The sequence below is a fragment of the Convolutriloba macropyga genome, chromosome 2 (genome assembly GCF_964194025.1).
Source record: "Convolutriloba macropyga chromosome 2, txConMacr16.3, whole genome shotgun sequence".
NCBI lineage: Eukaryota > Metazoa > Xenacoelomorpha > Acoela > Convolutidae > Convolutriloba > Convolutriloba macropyga.
Genome location: NC_134469.1, coordinates 60,083,974 through 60,109,146, shown reverse-complemented (window position 1 = coordinate 60,109,146; position 25,173 = coordinate 60,083,974). Strand labels below are relative to the sequence as shown.

The following is a 25,173-nucleotide window of genomic DNA, read 5'->3' as shown; positions in this document are numbered from 1 at the left end:
ACTTATTAAGGTAAATAAATTTTTCTGATAATCATTCTATCGACTGCATAGTCATCAATCACAAAATATTTGGCTATAAACATCAAAATTGAGGACAACTTAAAACAAGCAAAAACATCTCGAATTCACATAAAATTGGATAAAAATCAAACTGGGAAAAACATAGATCTTCATTTGACAGCTTCATTTCAGATTATTTCGCTGAAAAATTGAAGTACAAATAGCCCTCTTTCCGGTTCAGAAAATAGCCGTTATTAATGCCATTGCTGCCAACAAAATTGTAAAAAAAATGGGCAAAAACACGCTCTTTAAAACGACGCACGTCTTTCATTAAAGGCCCTAAACATTGAAAAAGGCCAACCTTTTTGCAAATAAGGTGGACCGATACAACATACCCGGCAAATTGCCGGAAAATATCCGCCGTTGGTTCCCATAACTCATGTTCAAGTTTTTGTACAAGTATCAATTTTTGTTGATATATTTTCTTTCAATCCCATTAGAAGTACAATTTATTTTGCCGTCGCTTCGTAGTTGAACAGACTCCTGTCTCACATTGAGAGGCTACAGGGTCTAATATCAATACCAATAACCATTATAGATAGTACCTAAAACTTATGAGAATAAAGTTCAAGTAGCGGGCATCTAAAATGGGGGTTTTTTGGGTTTATCCCGTTTCCATTTCTGACCTGATTTTTTGTTCACTGACTCTCTTCATTTTGAATTTCTATGCTGAGCAGCTGCTGTTTAAAAGGACTTTGAGCAGAATGATAGAAAAGTGAAACTAGCCTAGAGAAGTCAAAAAAAATTTCACCCAAAATGTCGAAAAAGCGGCAAAATGAGTAAAGCGAAAAGTTCGCGAAACAAAAAAAAGGCGCGCTATAATAGCCAGCTGAGAAGAAGAGGGCGGCTATTAATCAATCAATCAATGTATCATCATTTATTCCAAAGCCTATGGCCATTACTATTAAACTGCCAGATAGCCAGAAGATAGCCGAAATAGCTTTGTAGATCTGCAGTCTAAAAAAAACAGTAAAAAAGACAAAGAACCCTCTTTTCATTAGAGGATGAGATGTTATGTTCTGATTAAGAATCTGTATGTTACTGCTGCTTCTATCAGCTGCTCTTAAATAACCGTCATGTAGAGTGACACAAACTCACTTGACCTAATCTGTTTAAACTAGAGTAAACAAAAGTCAATTTCAAAGTGCGGAAGTCATTTTTGAGAGTAAGGTGTCACGCGTGACCAAAAGTTTAAAACGCGAACGAATAAAAACCTCGCTCATCTAAGAGTGAAAAATGACGTCACGCACGCAATTCAGTTGAAATTGCATGAACGAAAGAACAAAATGCAGATTGTGACGTCACATGGTAGTAACAAAAATCTTGACAAAATAAAAAACCAAAATAGAAGGCCAGTAATAGCCCCAGCTATCGCTGCCCGGCTATTAATAATATAAGAAAAATTGCTTAAAAAACAAAAATAGTTAAAACTGCAACTCTCGAAAGTCTTTCCGGTGATACCATACCACTCATGACTTTACGTCAAATATATCAATGAGTGAAAAAAATCCAGAGGAGCAATTAGTTCCATCTCGCTATATGGCTCGGAACGAAAATAAAGTGCTTCTGAAGATAAAATCCCGGGAGAGCAAGCAGCATCTATTTGACAGACTCGTTCAAATAGAAAACCCGGATAATATAAGGTACTGTCATAAATCGAAGATGCTATATCAATTTCAAAAGTAGGAAAATTTACTCAGATGATGAAGGGGCTTTTGACCAATCTTTCTGTTCCCAAGAGTAGTTGTTGCAGATCAATGTCTTAGATTCGGAAAGAATTGGCAGAACAAATGAGTTTTCAGGAAGTTTTTGCATATCGAATAGTATTTCGTCTGTCAAGGATATTCAGGTAACTCGTTCCATTATTTCGCTCCTTGGTAGCTAAAGTTCCCTTTTTTGCAATTTCGTTCTTGCGTTTCGGTAGTCTGAATAACTCCTTCTTTTTGGAATGTGATGTGACGTTTCGAGAATGCAAAAAGTACGAGGGTGCATTTGTACTATTCACCTTGTGCATCATGTATGAAATCTTATATGATATTCTGAATTCCATGGGTAACTAAGGTAAAGTTTTCAACATAGCAGTCTCACTTATAAACTTATCCACAAATGCACGTTGCTGCAGCGTTCTGCATTACTTGCAGTTTTCGTAGGAGGCCTTTATCGAGCTTGATATACATTGAGTTGCAGTAGTCCACGGCTGACAAGATAAAGCATGTAGCAAGTTCTTTCCGCTGTTCATATCTAACATGCCTTCTGATAGAGTATAGTTTTCGTTGTCGTATGCAGCATTGTTTACAAACTTTATTCACTTGGGTTGCATAGCTGAAGGGCCATCTAAGACCAATAAACTATCTTTAGTGAAATAAACGATCTTTAGTGTCATCAATGTCCAATTCAGAAGGAACTTGAAAAACTGATCTCTTGCTTTCAAAGAAAATAACCTCTGTCTTTTCTTGGTTGATTTTTCACTTCACGGACTCAAAGACTGAGCATGTTTTTGTTATTGTTTCGCTGATTCAGATTGATTGTAACTAAAATCGAATATTACTGGCTGTCATGTGCATAAAAATGATAGGAAACGTTAAAATCATCCGAAAGATGAAACAACATTAAAAAACAGTAAATAAAAAGAGGTTCGAGCTCTGAACCATGCGATACGCCGGTATGTGTTGCGATGCTTCCAGACCATTTATCTTCAATTGCTACACGTGTTTTTCTGTTGTGCAGGTATCTAATTAAAAGTTTTAGTACAGTGCCTTTTATTCCAAGAAAATGTTCTAAGATTGAAAAAAAAAATATAAAAAAGTCGACAGTATCTAATGCTGAGCTCAAATCAAGTGCTATCAGGAGCACAATTGTACCTTCACTTAGTAATTTTTCGATGATCGCAGAACAAAAAAGAACTCCACACTCCGTTGAAATTGAAAAGCACTTAAATTATGCGGATTGATGAACAGGCCACAAAGAGTTAGACGAGAGATTAGTTGGTTCAGAATAATTTAACATTCAATTTGGAGACAATTTTTATGTTTGTTACTGGCCTGTAATTGTTTATCTCGTTTACGTCGCCTTTTTGTAGAGAGGCCTGACAACCCCTTCTTGAGGGTCGTTGGAAAAATGCCGCTTATTAAAATGCTTTTTATCAGTGAGGCAAAACACTCCGGATACGAGCATATCATGGCTTTGAGCATATTGGTGGGCACTATGTCATTAGGGGATGTAGAGTTGGAATTTTCCCTGCACGTGTGTTTGACTTCCAGAATATTTACTGGGTTCTCTTCCCATGCAAATGCATTCGTAGTCACGGGTTCCCACATTTTCAACCCAAAACTCTTAGATATCAATTTAAACTTTTCAGCGAAGAAAATGTTCAAATTATCAGCCAATTTCTGAGCATTATTGAATTCTGGGAGTGGACTCTTTGACACTTTTCGAAGTTACTCATAAAGTTGTCTTGCAGCACGCGGTCTATTCCTATTTATTAGACAATGAAAAACATACGTCAGGCAAACTGTCAATGCATGTTAAAAATACGCACAAAATGCTTCTCCCGTTGAAAATTAAATCGCTCCCGCTGCTGAAGACAAATTTTTTTTTCGCATTCAGATGGAAAGAATTCAACGGTCTACAGTAATTACTCAAAAAGTTTTCTTTGTTGACGGCTGCTTTACAGATTAAATACACAAGCGCATCATTACTTGCAGACAAAAAATAAACTACCACACAGTAATGAGCTCCTCCAAACTTTCAGGTCCAATTTCTCCACGAAGACAACACATTGAGGGGGTAAATTGATGTAACCTCTTGCATACATTTTTTTAGGTAAGGCATGGATGTTAAGATCTCGGTTTTGAAAAGAAGTTATAATACCAACGCTTTGGATCTGGAAGATGAAGCCGCTCCCGCTACCACTCCTGCGGTTGCCCCAACAACTGCTGCTGTCGCAACTACCCTAAAAATACTCCATAGTTGCACATAAGTGCCATCTTAGTCTTCATTTAAACTGTAGACTAGCAATACGCAAAAATACAAACTAGGAAACGAAATTCTGCTAAATTCCCAGCTAACACCGTCTCTCAACAAAAACAAAGCAAAAACATAAAGCTTTTAAAACCGTTTTAACAAAACCGTTTGACACCATTCTCAAAATTTTAACAAAACCGTTTGACACCATTCTTAAAAAAACCCCGGCAAAAATTTGTGTAAAATTAGTAATTTTTTTTAGATAGATGTTTTAATTGCATTGTTTTCCTAAGACATCTGGTATCTCAGAGCTTAATTTTTATATCAAAAATATTACAGTGCACATTATACTCAATCTTTTCAATCACTTCAGTAAATCAAACGTACTGATCAGAACATTATTGAGAGAGAGAGAGAGATTTATTTAGCTTTTTCGCATAAATACAATAAAGCAAGGATGATCAACGGGGACATCAAGTTCCTCTTTTCAGATCACCCACACAAAATGGTAGCACAAGACAATAATACACTTTGCAGAACACAAGACAGTAATACACATGGTAGAACAAAAGACAAAATTATGGAAGATCGATTATCTGATGCGGTTGCCATAAACATATTCAACAAATTCAGAATTATTACTGATATAAGAGTATTTCAATTTGTGACAAATATCAGAAAGGTTGTTCCTAGTGACATTTTCAACATTATCAGGTAACACTCCAATTATTCTAAGCTTATTATATAGAACAGAACCTCTAAATTGAACTGAATTCCTCTCAATATTACTTTTTAGAACGGAATATTAAGCAAATTCAATGTAAAAATTCGTGCATTAACACCTTCATTTTGTTTTCGAAACATATCGCTACAAAACTTAATACAATGATATAGTATATTGCTCCAAGGACACAAGAAAAAAGATTGAATCATTTCTTCACAAGAGTTTTACAGTTTCACTAAAAAAACTAAGCTCTTTATTGAAGGGATCATTTTACTTGAGATAAAGCGGGAAAAAATTTTCTTAGCACTCCGTGACCATCTACGCGTTCACTGAACGTAGATATAATTCAAGCTAAAATACAGTTAGACCACCTGTGTACAAGGATAATCAGTACTCTAATAAAAGAGTACGGAGCTCAAATTACTTTGCTGTCCTCTAAGAGGAGTATTTCAAGAAGGTAACGAAAGACAGATAAATTTTGCATCAAAACTAAGTTAGTTTAGTTGACAGCATAAATCTTGACTATACCAATTTGTCATGATATCGTTCACTTGCGATTGTTAAATTGAATTTTCGTGGATGTTCCAGTGGTTTTCTTCCCAATTGTTCCTGAAGAAATCAACAGTTACGACTAAAGGTTTTCATGAATTTTGCAAACATAACAATTTATATATCGACGATAACAGAATTTTAAAAAAATTCAATGGGTCTGATTGTAATCTCCAATAAAAATTAATCAGCAAGCAAAACGCCATCACGTAGTATATTCTGATGTATTTCAGTGCTAGTGAACAAAACCAAACAAACATCTGAAAGCGGCCATTAGAGAAAAAGTTAGTCTAGACCTGATGTTTTTCAAAACAAGCATCCAAACAGCAGCTCGACTGCCTTCAAGAAAAAAATCAGATTACTATGATATAAGAAACAGAATACACACAATTTTTATGAGTTCATAACCTTTTAATCTACCCCTTTTTGAAAAAAATAAAGACTTCAAAATCACCCGTTTTGGGTGCTAAGTCGGACTTGTTTGTTTGCAAAATTCTTGGCTGAGCAAAGCACTTTTCTTAAGTAACCAAAACACGGTTCTTTAAGAAGTGACTCCTTTCACCTAATTAGATAGATGGACCAAAAATTAAATAACTCCTCTTGATTCCTCCTTGATTATTGTCGCGTTTCGTTTCAACTCGTCTCAACTCTGCCCGGTACACTAAAAAATTCGTACATGCAAAAGTGGATCTCTAAATAAAACTTCTAACTGCTATCTTTGTCAAAAACAGCAAAATTTTGAAAAACTGGGCTTCAAGATTGATGTCCCTGCGAAACACCCTTCAGAACTAATTTTTGTTAAAACAGTGCGGACAAATTTTTTTAAAGTTGAAATTTCATGAACAAAAAACCTTGGAAACGTGCGTTTCCGCTCCAAGTTCCGACCCCTCTCATCCCCCAAACTCAACCACCACAAGTAAAATTTTGAGAGTTTTTAAAAAACAAACAAAAAGATAAGTACCACACACTTCATCAAGAGCAGAGAACAATCCTGCCGTTGTTATAAACAAAAAAGTTAGCTCCAACAGGTTTCAAAGCATTAACATCTGTCTGTAGAGATGGGAAGAAATAAAATTCTTGAAAATACTGTCATTTCATATCAATTTGTTTATTTTGTTCATTTGTTTTATTCACTTTTGCCATCGTCAATTTGCCATCAATGCTTGAATAGGATCGAAAATGTAAATTCATCAAAGTTTCTCAAAAAACCGTACAAACATAAGAGGGAAATGAAGAAAGCATAAGAAAACGTACAGGAATGAAAACATTTTATAAGGATAACACAAAACATAAAAAATAGCCGGCAGATTGCCGGAAAATAGCCGTGATAGACGCTTGTGGCCTTCCATGAATTGAAACAACTAAAGGAATAAGATAGACAGATCGACCACCGGTCCTTTAATAGACCACTAGACTTTTTGGGTTAAATTCGGACTGTCAAATTTATGACACATACGGTCTTTAAGGAAAAAGCCTAAAAGAGCTTTTTCAAAATTGATATTCGAAATCAAAAACTCAGAGAGTTAGGGCATATAAGTTTGGCACTACTTAGATGCACACTAATGATCTTTAACTAGTGAATATTCATAAAGTTTAAAGTTCCATTTGAGTTCCAAGTGAGTTCAGAAGTCATTTTTTTTGAGTGAGGTTAAGTCACGCAATTGACCTTAAAGCAGAACAAAAGACGTCATATGACGTCCTAAAAGCAGAACAAACGAAGCAGTAGAAGTCACTGAAGCTGAAAAAGTCAATTCCAAGAAGTCAGGTTGCAAGAATCATAGATGGAGACGACGAGTTAAAAAAAAACCACTATGTCCCCAATAATAGCCGCTATCGCTTTGTGGCTATTAAAAATTTACATTTAGCATGTCAATGAAATTGGAGTAGTTTCGGTGTCCAATTAAAAGAACTTCTCAATTGTAATACTGCTTACAATATTTATTACAAATATTGTTTCATATATGAAAATAACGGTTAGAATACGAGAAACTCGCGCAAATTAAACTCAAGTGTCAAAAATTTTAAAACAGGCGTACCACAAGAAAAGAGAATCATCGAAAAAACCAGTATTACTCGCATAATATTGCTACCAAAACAGTTTTCGAAATACAGATAAAACTTACTATTAGGGGGAAGGGGGAGGGTAGGTAGGTATAGGTCGGTTCTGGGGTACGAGTGGGGGAGTACGAGTAGATGTGAGGTGCATGTGGGTTAAGAGGTGGGGTGGGGGATGTATAGTTGCGGTTCACCGATAGTTGGGAAGGGGATGGTTAGGTGGGGGATGGGTATACCAGTAAGTGGTAGAAGGCTAGAGGGTTGTGATTAGTTAAAAATTTTTGCTCACATTTTAGTGAACAGATATGATTGTTTGAGAAAAAATCACAAGAAAAATGAATAAATTTTCGTTCCTATCAAATGGTATACTTTTACATCATCATCAAATCAAAATCTCCCTATAAATCAAGCAAGATCTTCGGCTTCAAAAAGCATCTGTTGAATTGTAATAAACACAAGGCGGCTCGGTTATGTGCGATTGACCATAAGGTTCCGACCCCACTCATCCACAATTTTGGCATAATTGTCCACAAAATGAGGAACAGATAGAAAAACCCAAAAATTATTTTTGGGAATCAAAAAAAAACAAAAAAACCAAAAAAAGCCCAAGTATTTTTCAAAAGAAATAGTGCAAGAACGAAAAGATAGCCTCCAAAGCAAATAACTCAGTGCACTAAATAATGACAAACTAGATTGATGAGATATGCCAATCTTAAGAAAGCGAGTTAGGACGAACAGCAAAATCAAACAACAACAACAAACATTAATTATGCGAGTTAAGCCGAACAGCAAAATGAAACAACAACAACAACAAACATTAATTATATCAAAGACTTTATGTCCGTTTTAAAAAACAAAACCTCATCACAAAGTCAAAGTACCGTCAGATAAAACTGAAAATAATCAAAATAACTTATAAATCACCAGAAAAGATATGGGACCAGTCCAAAAAAAGGTTTGGTAACAATTAGACAAAAAATTACAAAAACAGTGAAGTTAAAAAATTCGCTTATTTTTTAAAACAATATACTTCAAAGTAGTGAAAACCATTAGAAATCGAGTAAATATTCCAAATATTCCAAAGTTAATTACCTATGCTTCTCCAGAAAGGCATTAAGACCTACCCTTATTCAATTTTTTATGAGGATAAAAAGAACAAGAAAAAGACAACAAAAATTCAATTAAAACTTGCCAGAAAACGCTGTCAAAGCCGTAAAACCAAATTTTGGCCCTCAAAATAACCTTGATTGCGCCTTTTTCAAACGCCGATAATGAAGTGTGTGGCCTTTTATTAATGAGACTAGGTATCAAGTAGACAAACAAGAAAAAAATTGATAAGGTAAGTAATGCTAATGATAGCCATTAATTACAGAAAGGAAAAACTAAATAGGTTTGTTTATTCGTCAAAGGAAGCTCTTGAGAACTGAAAGCATCCAAAATATGTCTTGCATCTACAAAAAGAACGTCAATTATGACAAAAATTTATTTTTCGTGAAAAACCGGTGTCGAGGCCAGTAAGGTCATAAAGAATTAAAATATCAGATTTTGTGACACCAATCCCTTTCGATACCTTCCCTTGACAACAAGATGTCATATTTGACCTGTAATTAAAGAGACTAGGTAACAAAAAGACAAGATAAAGAACGAAATTTCGAAGTTGAAACGTTTTTTCTATTTTGGTAAACAATTGTTTTCAAAGTCATGAAAGCCATCAGCTATGTACTGATATCAGAATATCGGCTCATATATTCTTCCATGAAAAGCCAAAACCTGTCATAATACAGGAAATTTCATACGACTAAAACGACAAAGTAAAATCGACAGTTAAGACAGAATTAAAAATTTCAATTAAATTCTGCAAGAAGTGTCGAAGCCGTTAAAACAATAATCAATAACTTTCAGGATGTTAATATGTTTAATTGTGCCTGCCTTATTTTGAACGCCAATAATGTAATATGAGAACTCTCAATAATGTGACAAAACTAGAAAACGTAAAAAACTGGCAAATATCTAAAAAAAGATCTGATATCTAGTAGTATCAAAGCCAGAAAACAATAACTCTAGGTTTAAAACAGCAATAGAGACTAAATTGTTAAATCAGTAGAAAGAAGAAGCATTCTCATTCTTTCTTTGCTGACACTTAGCTACAAGTTGACCAAACTAAGAAAAAAGCTTGGAGCTGCTTAGGAAGCCAATTGGACCTTTCACTCGTGAGCTTTGATTTTATATTTTCTGTTTTTTAATTAATATAAAAAGATCTTTTTTTTTAAAAAAAAGTCCGAATTTTTGTGGATTGTAACAGTCCAAGATTGGTCCAAAAATACCTTGCTAATGCTTATCGTCCATTAGGAACAAAAGATTAAGTTTTCGAATGTCATAGATATAATAGATAACTTGTTAGTTAAAAAAGTTCTATTGAAATATTTAGCCCGAATTTTTGACAAAATAATCAACAATATTTTTTGTCTTTGAAAATAAAATCAACAACACTATTCTTAAAAAATCAACAACACTATTCTTTCATTGAAAATGTGAATAAAAACAACGGAATTCACTCTACTTTTCTCAGAAGTTAAAGCTCGATAACTCCCTGTAAAAAACGAAAATAAAAAATCTTTTTAATTCCATATTCTACGCTGGACGAGCTTTCTAATTGTACCAGTCTCAACTCTCTACGATGAATATATAGATTGGCGAAAAATGCCAGAACAAAAAAAAACCATTTGAGTATATAGTTTCTCTCCCTCAAGAGGGGTCTGAACAATAAGAGCCACGAATGAAATGAAGTACGGTAAATAATGACCCACCAAAAACATCAATGGTCTGCTTTTGACAATCCACAGACAAAGCAAGAAAAATAATAATTTTCATAAAAAGTTAAAACAAAGTTTATTTAGCTATCATTGCAGCTAAAAAGTATAACAATAATATCAAAGTTTTGGTTTCTGGACAAGAACCAACACTCTGATCAACTGTACAACAGAAACTCAAAGCCTGAAAATAAAAATAAGTCTATTTAATGTGATGTTTACCTTGATGGACGTGAAAAAGATTGAAACCGTTATTCCGCTGTCATTTTTCAAAACTAGGCAAAAAAATTGGACAACATTTACATAAATAGCTGACATTTTCTTAGTGTTTTGCAATTTGCACATAGCTAGCTAAGCTTGAGAGGCCAGCCAACAAAATTATAAACAGTGCCCGAAGTTTAACCGAAACTATGTGGATATGTAGCCGATTAACTTTCTAATGTCCTGCAAAAAGCAATGCTATCTTACTATTCAAATTTCTGCAGTTTAAAATGCTTAAAGGCGGGAAAACAAAAATAAAAATAGTGCCCCAAGTTCTGGTCCCTCAGGAGCCTCAGAAGCGTACACTCATAGCCTAATTTAATCGAGACAATTGATGCGAGACTAACCCAGCAACGGGTACCACGGGGTAAAATGGTGGCGGGTGTCTGTGATGGTGGTGATGATGGTGGTGGTGAGGACGAGGAGGTCCAAAAAGATGTGGTCGGTGATGTCGAGGCATATCAGGTTTAAATTTAGTAGCCAAGTTCACTTCAATAGAATGGCTTTTTAATAGAACACACTGGTTGGTATATTTAGCTTTCCAATAAAAGCCACACAATTCAGAGGACAAAACAAGTTGAATCAAGAACTATCTATCGCACTGAAAACAGTCAATAAACAACAAAATTCACAAAGAAAATAAACAATATTTAGAGTACACATCTCAGTCATACTAACGTCAGATCATAGCATAATACATTAATATAGAAGCAAATGCGGCTTACGCATTGTTGCTCATGTCTTATTTCTAATTGACAGTGCTGTCAAAGGACTATTGTCCTTGAAATGAGAAACAACTAAATGCAAAAAGGGAAAACTTTGTCGGGTGTCCCGTTTATCAATAATTTGTTTGATTCCGTATCATGTAACCCCTCCATCATGTCACCCCGATTTTAGTAGCAATACCTTGACAAAAAATAGTTTTAAATTTGAGAACATTTTACATTAGGACAAAAAATCACAGACAAGGGTAAACAGTTTATTATGAAATCACTTTGGAGCAGATAATCAACTTCTTTAAATCCAAATTCTGGTCGTTCTTATCCAGTAAGTGGATTAAGGAAGAACAGAAAACAAACAAAAAACTATGGCTTAAGACATGTGATATTGAACATTGCTTAAATAAAGCTTAAAAAGTACATGATTCGGTACTGCATTTCCGAGAGGAAACGAAAAATAACGCAGCTCAAAAACTAAAACTTTTGACATCAACACCTTGATAAAAAATAATACAACTAAACAAAAAGAATTTCATGAGCAGTAATTTCAATGAAAATAGAGAACCAGCAAACATAGTTGAGCAAGACTAGCGATTAGTGAGTGGAGCGAGAAGGGAGTGAAAACAAAAATTCCGTTGAGTATTTAAAACTGCCAAGGATAGCAAACTTAAATTTGTCGAACATAAAAAGTCGAAAGCGAAACAAAAATAAGTCAAAACAAAAGTAATTCCGTGGTCTGTTTTAAATTATCTAAAATTATCAAAAAATAACTGATTATTATGCTATTGGGTCAAAGGTTAAAATATTTGGCCGATGATATATTTTAGCATATGGAACAAAAAAAAAACAGTAACCGCAGATTCAAGAGAATCGTCACAATATTTCGAAAAAATTTCTTACTAGAAAAATATTATCTTTAGTCATTTGACATTTCGGATTGACATTTATTTTCAAAATACCTAACAAAATAATAGCTGTTTGAGCAGCTGATGCATCTATTAAACATAATGAAAATTCGACAGGGTCGGTTCATGTCTCTAGTGTGTTTTTCATATTAAACTTTTTCGAAATTATGCCTTGTAATGTTGAACTTTCAATGTGAAAAATTAACACAACGATTCCAGTGCAGCATGAAGAAAGACCACAAGATGTAAAACATATACATCTCTACTGAGACGCTACAAAGATGATCGGTAATGTGCTTCTACACAATATTCAAACCCAGCTTAACCAGTTTTAAACTGATTAATTGTCTACCAAACAAGGCAGCGACAGAAAACATTAATAAATCCATATAATACTCAAATAAAATTGGTGTACGCAATTAAAAAATGGCTTTCAGCTCAAACCATTATACAAATTAAACAATAAATCAAAATCATTAAAGGGCTGATGAAACCTGCCATTAAGGGGAGTAAGAGACAAAAACAAACAAAATCAATTAAAAACAACAAGCATTAACTACATCCAAAACAATATTTTAATAAAAAAAAACCTTACGAACAAGGTCACAATAGCATCACATAAAACCTCAGCTTCACAATTTAACCTACATTCCACCAGAAAAAATGCGTCCTGTCATAACTGAGAAAAATTATCAAATAGACAAAAAACAAACCGAGCAAATTTGAAATATACGTTTATACTTTTTGTTCTGACCCTTTGTGGGGGGAGGAACTATATATTCAAATGGGTTTTTTTGTTCAGACAAATTTGGCCGATCGATATATTCATCGTAGAGAAATTCAAGTGGTATCATAAAATGCTCGCCCAGCGTAGAATTCGAAATTAAAAAGATTTTTTTTCAATTTGTATTTTTTGAGGAGTTATAAAAGATTGAAGTTTTGCGTGAACACCGCATATTTGGCATGATTTTGTTCACTTTTAGTGTAAATTTTCTTCAAATTACAATTCAAGCCACAAAATGAATCAATTTTGTGTTCCTATTAGAGAAAAGGCAATAAAAAAGAGTAGTTCTGGTCTCATAGGGAAGTTCACTATCAAAAAAACTCGAACTTTATTTGAGAGCTAATTTTTTCGTTTCTTTTTCATCTTTTTTTGTTTCTTTTTAAGTCACCAAGAGACTAGTCACTTTTCATATCGAGGTTTTGTTAATGACAATTCTCATTTACAGTCAAATGAAGCCCAAAGAACAGAAGATTCGTTTTCAAGGAATCGCTCATATTTTTTGGCTTTGACTCGAGTTTTTGTAATTTTTAATAAAATTTTGATCTTCTTTTTGAGGTCTTACTAACTTTTCGGAGTCCTATGGCACACTATTGCTGACTAAAAGTGCAAAAGGTTTCGCAATGAGCATTAAGTGATCCTGTCTAGTGATTTGAGTTGGTTGACAGCTACTGGCTGTTAAGACTCCAAAAATAATTTTTCGAATTTTTTTTGAACAATTACCGATCTTAAACTTATTTGTGTTAACTGTAAGTCAGAATCAGTAATGAGAAGAACCCCTTCTTTCTGCTGCAACCAGAACTAAACAGCTTAGCAGCTTCATTTTCTAACTATTAGTTTCACGACTTCGATGCCACAAGATTTCAAAATATTAAATTTTGGAAATTATTGTATTTTCGGGTTTCTTTTGAAATCTTATCGCATTATCCCAATATTGATAGCTCCAGATCATTTAGAGAAAACGCTCAACGGATTGAATATAAGGTGTTCAGATAAAAGGTTATGGTTTAAATGGCTTCGACACTTTCTTCTATCACTTTTCTACTGAATTTTTGGTTTTTACCTGTATTTGATGTTGTTTTCTTGATAAATAGTCTTATTGTGATGTCTTATTGATCACCTATGCATGACAAACATCCTTGTCCTTCCATCGAGGCATAAGTGAACGTATTTATTGACTTCCGTTCAAAAGCAATTGAAATTAATGCCTGTTCAGACTTTGAAAACAAATTTTCGAAAAAATTTTCTGAACATTAACCAATTTTAACTTATTCTAGTGAACTTTGATTTAGTGTCAGTAATAACAGGAGCCCCTAACTTTTTGGTGCAACCAACATTAATATGGTTGGCGTTTCCATCTTTTAACTATTGGTCTTATGAATTCGAGGCCAAAAGATTTCACAAAAAAATTAAAATTTGATCTTTTCGTATTATTGGTTCCGGTTGAATCTTTTTTATTATCCTAATATTTATAGCTCCCATTGGCTTAGAGAAAACATTTAATGGATCATAGATAAAGTTTTCTGACAAAAGGTTGTTTAAATGGCTCCGTTTCTACTGAATTTTTGGTTTTTGCCTCTATTTATTGTTGTTCTCATAGTCAATTACTTATTGTAATGAGTCAATAATGACTTATGAATGACAGACATCCTTGTCGTCTCATTGAGGATTAACTTAGCGAATTTATTGACTTCCTTAGAAAGCTATTGAGTTTAATGGCATTGATACTAATGGTTTTCTCAAAAATTTCGTGGTTTTAATGTATTTCTTCATTATTGTTGATTTTTTGAAGTCATGTTGTTAGAAAAAATTCCCTGCTGTTAAGAAATAAGTTGAAAAAGAAGTACAGAACTATTCATTGAAAAGTTCATCTTTTAATGTCTTTGACACTTCGCTCAACCTTTTGAATTTGCAGCCATTGAAAGTTTTTTTCTTTAGATAGCCGTAAATTGCTGACCGGTCGCATAACCTTGTAATGGAGCATTGGGTGAGCAATTTTACCCAAAGCAGTCAGTTTAAAGCGAAGTCTTAAATTTTATGATAGACATTTCAAAGATTTTTTAAACTATGTTGTTCTTTTCTTCAATTTGTAACTTATTCTCATCATTGAGAAGGCCCATCCAATTCCTTGTATTTCAAAAATTAACATGTCTACTGATATTATATTGTTACTGATGTTTTGTTTGCAGGACAATATGCGTTTTCATAAACTTTTGTGAGTGCTGTATTTGAGTTTCTTTTTCTCTTCTTATAGCACATTCGCGTAATATCAAATCCAAATGACTTTCAAATCTGACCCAAAGGAACTTAAATAATCATTCAGTCTAGCTTTAGCTGAGTTAGTATAAATTTAAATTGAAAGAAAAATACAAAAAATTCGGATAATAGCTAATGATTTTATTGACTTCAATAATGTGTTTTCGCAAATTGTTTGTAGTTTTGAGTTTTTCTGCATCTTTAGTCTGTTCCTATGGCTTAGTCTAACCAAAGACAGGCCCTATTGGTTTCATAAGAAATTATTAGTAAATTTATCAGAATTATTTTGTTAAAAGCCAATGTTTTGTAAGAATTTAGAAAAAAATTTGGTCTACAAAATGTTGAGTGATTTTTGATTTTCGCCTCATTATTTCTTTTGTCGATTTAATACCTAGTCTCATTAAGAAAAATTTCCATCTGATGTATAGTTGGGAACAATTAAATTTGTGTAGTGAAAGTTTTATCCGATTAAATTTTGACATTGTTAATAGGTGCTTTTGAATTAGTAATGAGGTCTGGCATTTTGTAATTTAATTATTAAGTTTTGAAACAATTTTTTTTAACTCATACATCTATTTTTGTTATTTCTTCATTTGGTTGACAATTAAGGCAAAAATGTAGATGAGCTCGGGTCGAAACATCATGTGCGAACGCACATTAGCGAGCCTCCTTGTTGAAGCTCAGGCTTCAAAATACCTCCTTAGCAAATCATTTAGACCTGTCGACAAGTAGAATGTCATAATACTGAAAACGGGACAAATAGCGACAACCACAGCAAAGTAAAAACTCAATTAAATTTAGCTAGAAGCTCTTAAAGTAAAAATTTGTAGACCCAATTTACTTAAAACAATAGATATAAACAATTGCACCTTCTATCAACGTCACTTATGTGATTTATTACTTGTTATTAATGTGTCATTGAAGTGATTATGTGACTAGACAACGAAGAAAATCAAAAATGAAGTTGTGAAAAAATCTAAAAATGTTATCAAAACTCGATGTATCAAAGCCAGAAAACCAACAATTAAAAGATGAAACAGCAAAGAAAAAATTATAAACTTATAAGAAATTTTCGGACACTTTGTCGGAGCTATAAAGACCATGAGCTTTACTCAGAAAAGATCATCTTTATTCAGTGGTCTTCAATTGAACAAAAACGGGATCTCTCATTAATTGAATCTCTATATGAAAAGACTTCGTCAGCAATAAACAGATCACAAAATAAAATATCAAAAACCAATCACAACATGTTGAAGAAAAGCACGATAAGTTTTCTCCCAAAACATATTAAAAAAGCAAAAAAAAAACAACAAAAACCAACGCAAACAACAAAAGAGGAGAACTGCAAACCTAGAAAAAATTAGTGGCGACAATGTTTAAAGAGCCCTCAACCACATATAAAAATCCTTATTAACGTCAAACCATTCAATGTTAAAAAGAAGCCGATATTGCTTATGTAACCCAATAATCAAAAAACGCCAAAATAACATCCAGGCACATGAAATCAACAAAAATGTAACATCTTTGCATAGGAATTATCAAAGAAAAAACCATTAAATGAAAGAGTGAGGTAAATCATGCATATCAAGAAGACCACTTACTAAGAATACACATAAAAAGAATAGAAACAACCAAAACCATGCTCACATTCAGCTGCCAAGATGTTGAAGTCATCAAAAAATAGCTCAATTTTTAAAACATATCTTGAGGACCAAAACGTTATGAAAATAACAATAGATTGACAGCTCTTCAACTAGAAACCAGAAAAGAATGAATTGATTGCCAAAACTTTTAAGGTAACAACAGTGTCAACAAAGCAGATGTTCCTACATACAAAAAAACGAATGAAAAACAAGTAAAAAAATGCTTCACAGCTATTAAACCATGTTGACAAAGTTCGCAGTACGTGCCGCGACGACTATCTCAAACCGTCTTTATTGAAAAACATTGAACAAAGAGAAAACAAAAAATGGAAATTTGGCAAAGCTCCAAATCTTTTTGCAAAATAACGTCAAAATTAACAAAACACGTAACCAAAGTTCAAAATCGTTAAACATTTTATGCCATTAAACAATAGAAAGCAGCAAAAACTGTTTCCTATATATATATACACTTAACAAAAAAACCGTCACGGCTTATAAATGGCAACTAATGAAAGTTTTCTCATTAAATAACAGCAGGTATTAACTAAAAAAGATATTTCAGATTTAAATGCCACATTATAAAGCCGGACTTTTTTTTACATGACACAAAACCAAAAAATACGTAAAAACTAAAAAAAATCACAAGTTTTGAATGGCAAAGAGTACATAAGAAGCAAAACGGCCCGACAAAAAAACAAGAATATCTTTTCTCCATACAGCAAGTGGTACCTGTCATTAACAAGAATTACTTAAAAGCCGATACAAAAAATAAATGGCAAAATTCAAAAATTCGTTAGTTTTTTTCAAAACGAAAGGAAAATCAGATAAACTATCAAATAAACCCATTTTATATAGCTCACACCTCCTTAGAAAAACAATCAGCAATGAGGCTGAGATAAAACAAAAAGAGCAGTGAAAAGAAAAATTGGCGGTGAAAAAGTCCCTTACAACAAAACAAAACCTTCGGAAAATATGTTGGTTCAGTTCAAATAGGCATTTCAAAAACTCAAGTATCATTAATCTTTCCCTTCAACTCTATTTACTGCTTTCTAGCATGATTATACTCATTTGTCAAGTTGACATCAAAAAATTGAAAAAACTTGAACATCTCTTACAAATAAGGCTGCACAACTATAATCCAAACATATTTGATTGTAGACAGCCACTATGAGAGTAATACTACCCTCCCAAACACTTCATTGCTTTTACTAATACGCAATTACCCCAAAAAGCAAACAAAATAAAGTTCGAAAATGACGTCAAATTGATTTAAATTCGCAAAGTCAAATTTTTGCCTCCAAATCGTTTTGCTAGAAATTAGAGGCTGGTCTAGCCCTGGTATTTGGTTATAAAGATTATCTCAGCAGGGTTTAGGGCAATGCTCTTCAGGATTATTAGCCGTTTTAGAATGAAACCATTATTGTTATTTTAACCGATGTTAATAATTAAACAACTAAGATTGAGCAAATATCTCAAAAACAAAAAAATAGTGAAAATTAGCTTCTATATTACCAAAAAAACCGTAATACATTTTTGTAAATAGCCCCTTGACGCACATCGGGATCGAGACAGAAAAAAAGATGAAAATTGAATTTATTACTAATTGTCACTTTGCGATCTAATTTCGTTAGCAATTTCATTTAGATTCTTGAATTATATATAATTAAGCTTCTCAACTTTTGAGCTTATAATGTCAAATAGCAATCCCTCCAAGGAATTTTGATAATCAACTACACTATTAACTAATGACCAGACTTTATCGGTTTTTCCCGTTTCTTTTGATTTTTCTCTTTTGACTTTGACCGTATTCACTACATTGTGTAATTCAATGAATGAAAGAAATTAGAAACCATTAAGTTGAACCACAGTTTAAACTTATGTAAAACAATAAACGGTATCGAAAGGTAAAGCGAAGTAAAAAAAACAGCAATTACTGGTCAACAATTCAAAGATTTGCATTGACTAAAAAAACTAGATCTAGAATGGACTGGATTGGGGAAACCATTTATAAAAAAATCCCAAAAACAGCAAAAACAGCTAAAGTAAAATTTCCGAATGCGAACAAAGAAAACCACAAGCAAAAAACCATTTTTATTCCAAATCAGTGTTCTCAATACTTTAAAAAATCGCACAACCAGTCGATTGTTCGCTCCAATTTGTTTCGGCGTGCCCAAAATAATTACTTCAATTTTATTTCAAAAACAATGAAAATGTGTTTAAAAAGACGCACACCAATACAATTCAATTCGTTTGAATTGAAAAAGAATGCCTAAATAAAAGCCTGAATAGTTACATACTCTATACGCTCGACACGCTTTCTAATGATACTACTCACAAATCTACGATAAATAGATCAATCAGCCAAAACTGACTGAAAAACTCCCGCTTGGCCATATAGTTGTGCCCAGAAAATGGGGTCGGAACAAAAACCGCTGTTCACAAAGGGCAAGATGATTTGCGTCAAACATTTCACGAAAACAAACTCAGCAATGAAAATCTTGATTATTTCAAAAAATCTGCTGGTTCGTCCCTTACATTTCTATTGCCCGATTCCATGACTTCACTCTTTCACTTAAATTTGTTAATAGCAGCGATACTATGGAAAAGCTAAAGTTCCTTTGCGCTAACTTTTCAATTGAATGTATTTTTTCAAGCAAAGATCTCTAATGTGCATTGCAAAACAACAAAACTGACTTAGAGCACTTGAAACTGTCAGAAAACAGTAAGTATTACCAGGAAAAGATGATAAAAAATTATATCTGTTTTCCCGCTCTCTAGGGTTAATGTTCAGGAAAGTCAATCGATCGAATGAGCTACCAACGTCCATATTATTTCCCATTTAAGAGCAACTTAAAGAACGATGAAGAAACATTGACTTCGGGCTCAAAAACGTCAAAAAGTGACCGCTTCAGATCTAGCACTTGAAGTCTACTATAACTAGCTAAGGGACTGCAAAGCAACAAAATTCAGACATTTTTATTTCAAAAACAAAAAAACAACAGGAACTCTTAATCTTGAAACATTTTTTGCTAACTTAAAAGTATTTTTTAGCAATTTCGAAACCGAACTAAAGTAAAGTCTATTTTGCTAATATTTAACAACACAAGTTAAATTAATTTAATGGAATTTCCTTGCATCATCGGTAAATTTTGTTGGCAATTTCGTTTGAAAAAAAGAGAAAGTTATGTCGTTGAAATTTACTTTTCAAGAGCTCTCATATAGCTGATTTGCTTTGTCCAGCCATGCAGCTATACCTGAGCTGAGATTGGTTGTTAATTCTAAGGCTCTTACGCTGGAGCGAAGAACTTCAACTTGCTTAAAAGCGATTATAATTTTTTCTTTAGGACGGTCAACAAAAGCTAAAAAACTGAAAAACCACTTTTCCGAGAAAAAAAACATTATCTGGAAGCATCATATGCAGGAATACTCAGATTTCATTACGCAGCATCGGAACTCCTCTGCTGCTAGGTGCTGTCTGAGGGCGATTATGGAAAAAGCGGTAAATCAAGCAATTGCTTTCCCAACAATAAAACGAAAGAAGGCAGATATGAAGGCCTTTTCAGCATTAAATGAACTTTAGTCGACGATTTCTTGGTGGTGCACCGACTATATCAAAAGTGTTCGGAACCATCGTGTGTCACACTTTGATTGACGCAATTCATTGTTTGATGCATATACAAAAACATAACATTCGTAGCCAGGAGACCATAGATGAACTTGGACGTGAACATTGTTTCTGGACCTCGTCAACAACAAACTGCTTGGTGTGAAAGATTTACATAGGTTCAAATTTTGCAAACGAAACGAGACATGAAACAATTAAGCAGCCGAAAACTTCGCCAACAACAGCTAGCCGCACTCCTGTTGCATAAAAGTTGATAGACAATTAAAAAGGCTCACAGTTTCTGTGTTTCACTTCTTGTCGGTTTACGCTTATCGCAGCATTTGTAGAGAAGAGCTGGGATGTATTGCTCTAGGACTGGCAGCTGTTCCTTTGTTGAAAGAATACAAACTCGATGACATTTTATTGAGAAATTGTATCTCTGGTATGTTGATTAGTGAGACACAACGGTCCCATTTTTAAGATGGATTTCGCATAGATCTGGGTGATGCTTCAAGCTGAAGCGAGCAAATACATATGAACATTTTTACCGATTTAGCAAAGCCTACTTGATGATACAAGATCTTAGCTTTTACAAAATATTTTAGCTGTGAAAAATGATCTTAGCTTTTAGAAAAGCGTGTTCTGGTGGTTTTGAAAACAATTGTTCCAATAAGGCTCCACTATCACCATTTTCCCAAAATTCAATTTGATCGCTAATCAGTAGTTTCTTTTGGAACTTTTGCTCGCAATTTTCACTAGCAAAACCCTTTGAAAACTTTTTTCGACATCTGATGGAATCTTCCGACAATTTCTACGATTTCAGCATAAAGTTCTACGATCAGACAAGAACTATAACAGGGAAATGCCTAATAGTTGTTACAAATTTTTCTGAAACAGTTCCGACGTCTGGTCGGCCGTCATTTTTCTGGGCTGTGTGAAAGAGCGACAGCTAATCCATTGTCACGAAATAGACTCAAAAAATTGTTTCTAATTTGTTGCACTTTGCCTCAACAGCTGAAAAAAACAATGACGGCTGAACAATGGCGACGGTTGAGATATTTGAGGTGTTTACAGGTGGTGGCTAAAGACTTATTTTACCACGTATGAGCCCTGAGCTAGGTGATCAAGGCAACAAATTAATCCAACTTTTCAAATACTTTTGAACTAATTGCGAACACTTTAAACCGACTTTTTATTCAGGCCCAGCATACATTCTGCAATGGAAACGCCTCAATATAAATCATTGTTTAAAGCAGCAGGTTGGCTTCCTTCTTTCACGTAATCATTGGTTGTTGGTTTGCAAAAACGAAAATACAGTTGAGATCCTTTTTCCTTCCATTTAAATCTAAACTTTGAGTTGTTTTAGAAAAAAAATTGGTGTGGCTGAGCTTAGTTAAGTTCAATATTTGAGCACATCATCCGAATATGTGATTGCCACGGAGAGAAAGTCCGATATGAATCTTTAAAAGATGGCTTCCAATTCAACACATGGCATTTTTGATGTGTCTAATTTAAATGTCCTTCGGATAAAGACAGATTTATCGGCCATTGAACTCGCTACACGCCAAAACAGCTACTCATAAATTTAGTCCGAAGAAGCCCAGACACGTCAAGAAAGCTAATTAGTTTTTCTTCGAGCTATGAATTAGTGGATAGGGATGTTTCCAAAGATTCCACGACACAATCCCTCATAAAAGTGTCCGAATTCTTATTCCCCAGCCAAAGTAAATTAACATATCAATAAAACTGTAAGGCACATGCTATGATCTCTCTACTAGTCACAAAAATGATTGAAAGAAGGAAGTCATTTCAGTTGAAGATCAGGTCAAACATCATTTTAGAAATGCGCATGTTTCTCTATATGCCCTACGTATATGCTGCAGAGAAAAATGAAAACTGAGCTTTTCATTAATAATTTGAAACTTTTATAGAACTGGGAGAAGGGGATAATGCAAATTCAGAAATCTGAACAGTTTACTAACCGAATGCAAAAGATTATTATTATAGATAGATTAAACAAACTGGATATGAAACAAGCACGCTCGAATATTCACCCTCTTGAAAAGCAGTACTAACCTAAAATGGTATACAAAACACAACTGACTAACAAAAACGGTCATATGGTCGCGTCGCATCATTTATGGGAGATCCTATTGAACTAGATTCCTATTAAACCTTATGCTTTGCATTCTTTCGTCGGATTGGTGAAGTTTTGCCCATTACAAACTCAACCAAATAAAAAGAATCGACGGCAAATAGATAAACAAGGAGGCTCAATAATGTGCATTCGCATATACGTTCCAATTCCGGCTCTTCCACATTCTTGGCTTTGTTATGCATGAATTTTCAAGGATACTTGATGGATTCTCAGATATGGACAGAAGTGCATACCACAAAAAACCACAAAAATATGTGGCGTCACAGAAGAACCCTTAAACACATAAAAAAATTTCAACAACATCACACCATTCACCGAATAAACAACAAAATGACAAAAAAAATCAAGGCATCAAGAATAAAACGAGCCAAATTTTTAGGTACGAGCCAAATCACAAAAACAGGTAACAACGAGTGATATCCTTGCAAAACAATAGCTATGTACTGAACACGCTATTAGAAACGAAACTACCTCATAAAAGGCATGTTGAGGTCAAATAATATCTCAAACTGAAATATGTTTCCTTAAGACAGCAAAAACCAACCGAAAAGATTTCGCCATGACAAGAATTATCGAAGTAAAAAAACCGTTAGATAAAAGATGAAACCACTAAAGGGATTCATTTACGTTTCCCCAGAAACCAGATGAGACAAAAATACAGAACGACAAAGTTTCATTTTCAATTTAATTTTTAAGAAGTTTTAATTTAATTTAAAAGTTCACAGTACGTCTCCCAACAAAAATCTCGAACCAATTTTGTTGAAAAACATGAAACAAAGCAAAGGAAACGATAGAATGGAGATTTGGCAAACCGTCAAATTCAACAGAACACGCAGCAAAATATCACAACCAGTAATCATTTCAAAAAGTTTAAAGTTAAGAAGCAGCAAAAAGTGTTTCTTAATTACACCAAACGACAAAAACATCGAGGCAGCATGAATAACAGCAAATGAGGGCAAGAATCAAAATATCAAGAAAGAATTTTTTTAGAGAATGATCTCACTAAAAAACGTACGAAGTGATAACTAATGCCAAATGAGTTTTAAATGCCACATGATAGAACCAGGTAAGATTTTTTTGGGACCTAAACCTGTTTTAAAGAGACACCAAAAACCCAACAAATACGGCAAACTCAAAAGTGACAATTTCTCAATAGTAAACAGTAACAAACCGAAAAAACCGTTGATGAAAAACAAAACCACAAAAAAGACTAAATTTCATGTCCTTAGACAGCGAAGGTGACCTGTTCTGCTATTAACGAGACTACGTTACATGTCGAGAGAAAAATATAACAGCGGCAGAATTGAAATAATTTTTTTTTAAAAAAAGGAAATCAAGTATCAAATAGAACTGTTCTCTAAGTTAGCTCAGCAATGAGACTAAAAGAACAACAGGCACATAAACCATAAGGCGTTACCTGACATTAAATAGCATTACTTAGGCACCCTGATTCAAAATTGAAGTCGACCTGCCACTGAAGAGACTATGAAAAAACAAAATTTACGGGCAAAAAAATATTCCAAAAAGTTTTTAAGTTCAAAAAGCAATACCAGCCCCCATGAACGATTACAACAAAAACGTATAAGCATCACTAGAGCATATAAAAAATACCAGTAAGATCAGCGAGCAAATAAAACATCAAAAATAATCAAAATTGCCGTAGCTGAAAAAAACTCTATAAAAACTGAAACTTATTCAAGCAACAATTTCTTGCTTTACTTCAAATAGGTGTTTACAATATTCGACCTCACAATTTCCGCTTTATGAATATTCACCTTCTTGCTCCATTTACTACGATTTAACGACCAGGCTTTACCGATTCATCCCATTTCCTTTGATGCTGCTCTTTTGGCCTAGACCGTGACCCTAATCAGTATCTTGGCAAATTCAATGAGTAGAATTCAAAATCCAATCCGTGGAAACAGTGAGTGAGGTAAGCCAGAAGTCAAACATGAATGTCGAGACTTGTGTATAATGAAAAAAGCGATCGTAGGGTAAAGCGAACTCAGAAACGTAAGAAAATTCCTGACCTGCTACTCAAGGAAATTTCTCGCCTAAAACACGAGTTAACTCTTACGGGAATGGAAACCTAATTAGAAATTCCCATCAAAAAATTTGAAAAACCAGTAAAAATCAAAGTAAAATTTTCGCATGTGCAGAAAAAACCCAGCCAAAAGCTAATTTTTTAGGCAGTTCTGTTACTCTACGTTAAGACCAGAGTTGAAACAAATCGCGTCGCAAAACCAATCGAGTTTTCGCTTCATTTCCGAAATCGTCACTAGCTTTAAAAATAACAAAACGCTTGAACAGATCTTTAACAAATTAGCCGGAAGACATTCCAGTGAAAACTGACGATCCTCACTAACCTAATGAAGCTCCAAGTTCAAAAAAAACAACAAAATAAAACAACAGGAAATTTCAAAATAGAGAAGAAACACAAAAACTCATCAGGTATATGCTATTTTTTTCCAAGTTGGGACAGAAAAACTATTGGCAACAAACCTTGTACAACCGGTAGTTCGCAACAAAATTACGCCAATTGACAGATAATCTGCGAAAACTGGTCCACTGGGAATACCGACGAAATGTAATAGAGGTGACATGAAAAAAAAAACGATCTCATAAATTCTAACAAAAATCTCTACAAAAAACTTATATGCATTTTTTCCAAAAATTATTCGGCAG

The 25,173-nt window shown here is 33.9% G+C and overlaps 1 protein-coding gene across 1 annotated transcript in view; it reads right to left on the bottom strand.

The window, feature by feature from the left end:
- LOC142334562 (sorcin-like) overlaps positions 1-11,044 on the bottom strand; it is a 42,475-nt gene extending 31,431 nt beyond the window's left edge. Inside the window, exons 1-2 of the mRNA XM_075382688.1 lie at positions 10,770-11,044; positions 3,935-4,012 (exon numbers count right to left, since the gene is read on the bottom strand). Coding sequence (XP_075238803.1) covers positions 3,935-4,012; positions 10,770-10,882 — 191 coding nt within the window. The 5' untranslated portion in view covers positions 10,883-11,044. The remainder of the gene's footprint in view (positions 1-3,934; positions 4,013-10,769) is intronic.
- Between the last annotated feature and the right edge of the window lie 14,129 nt (positions 11,045-25,173).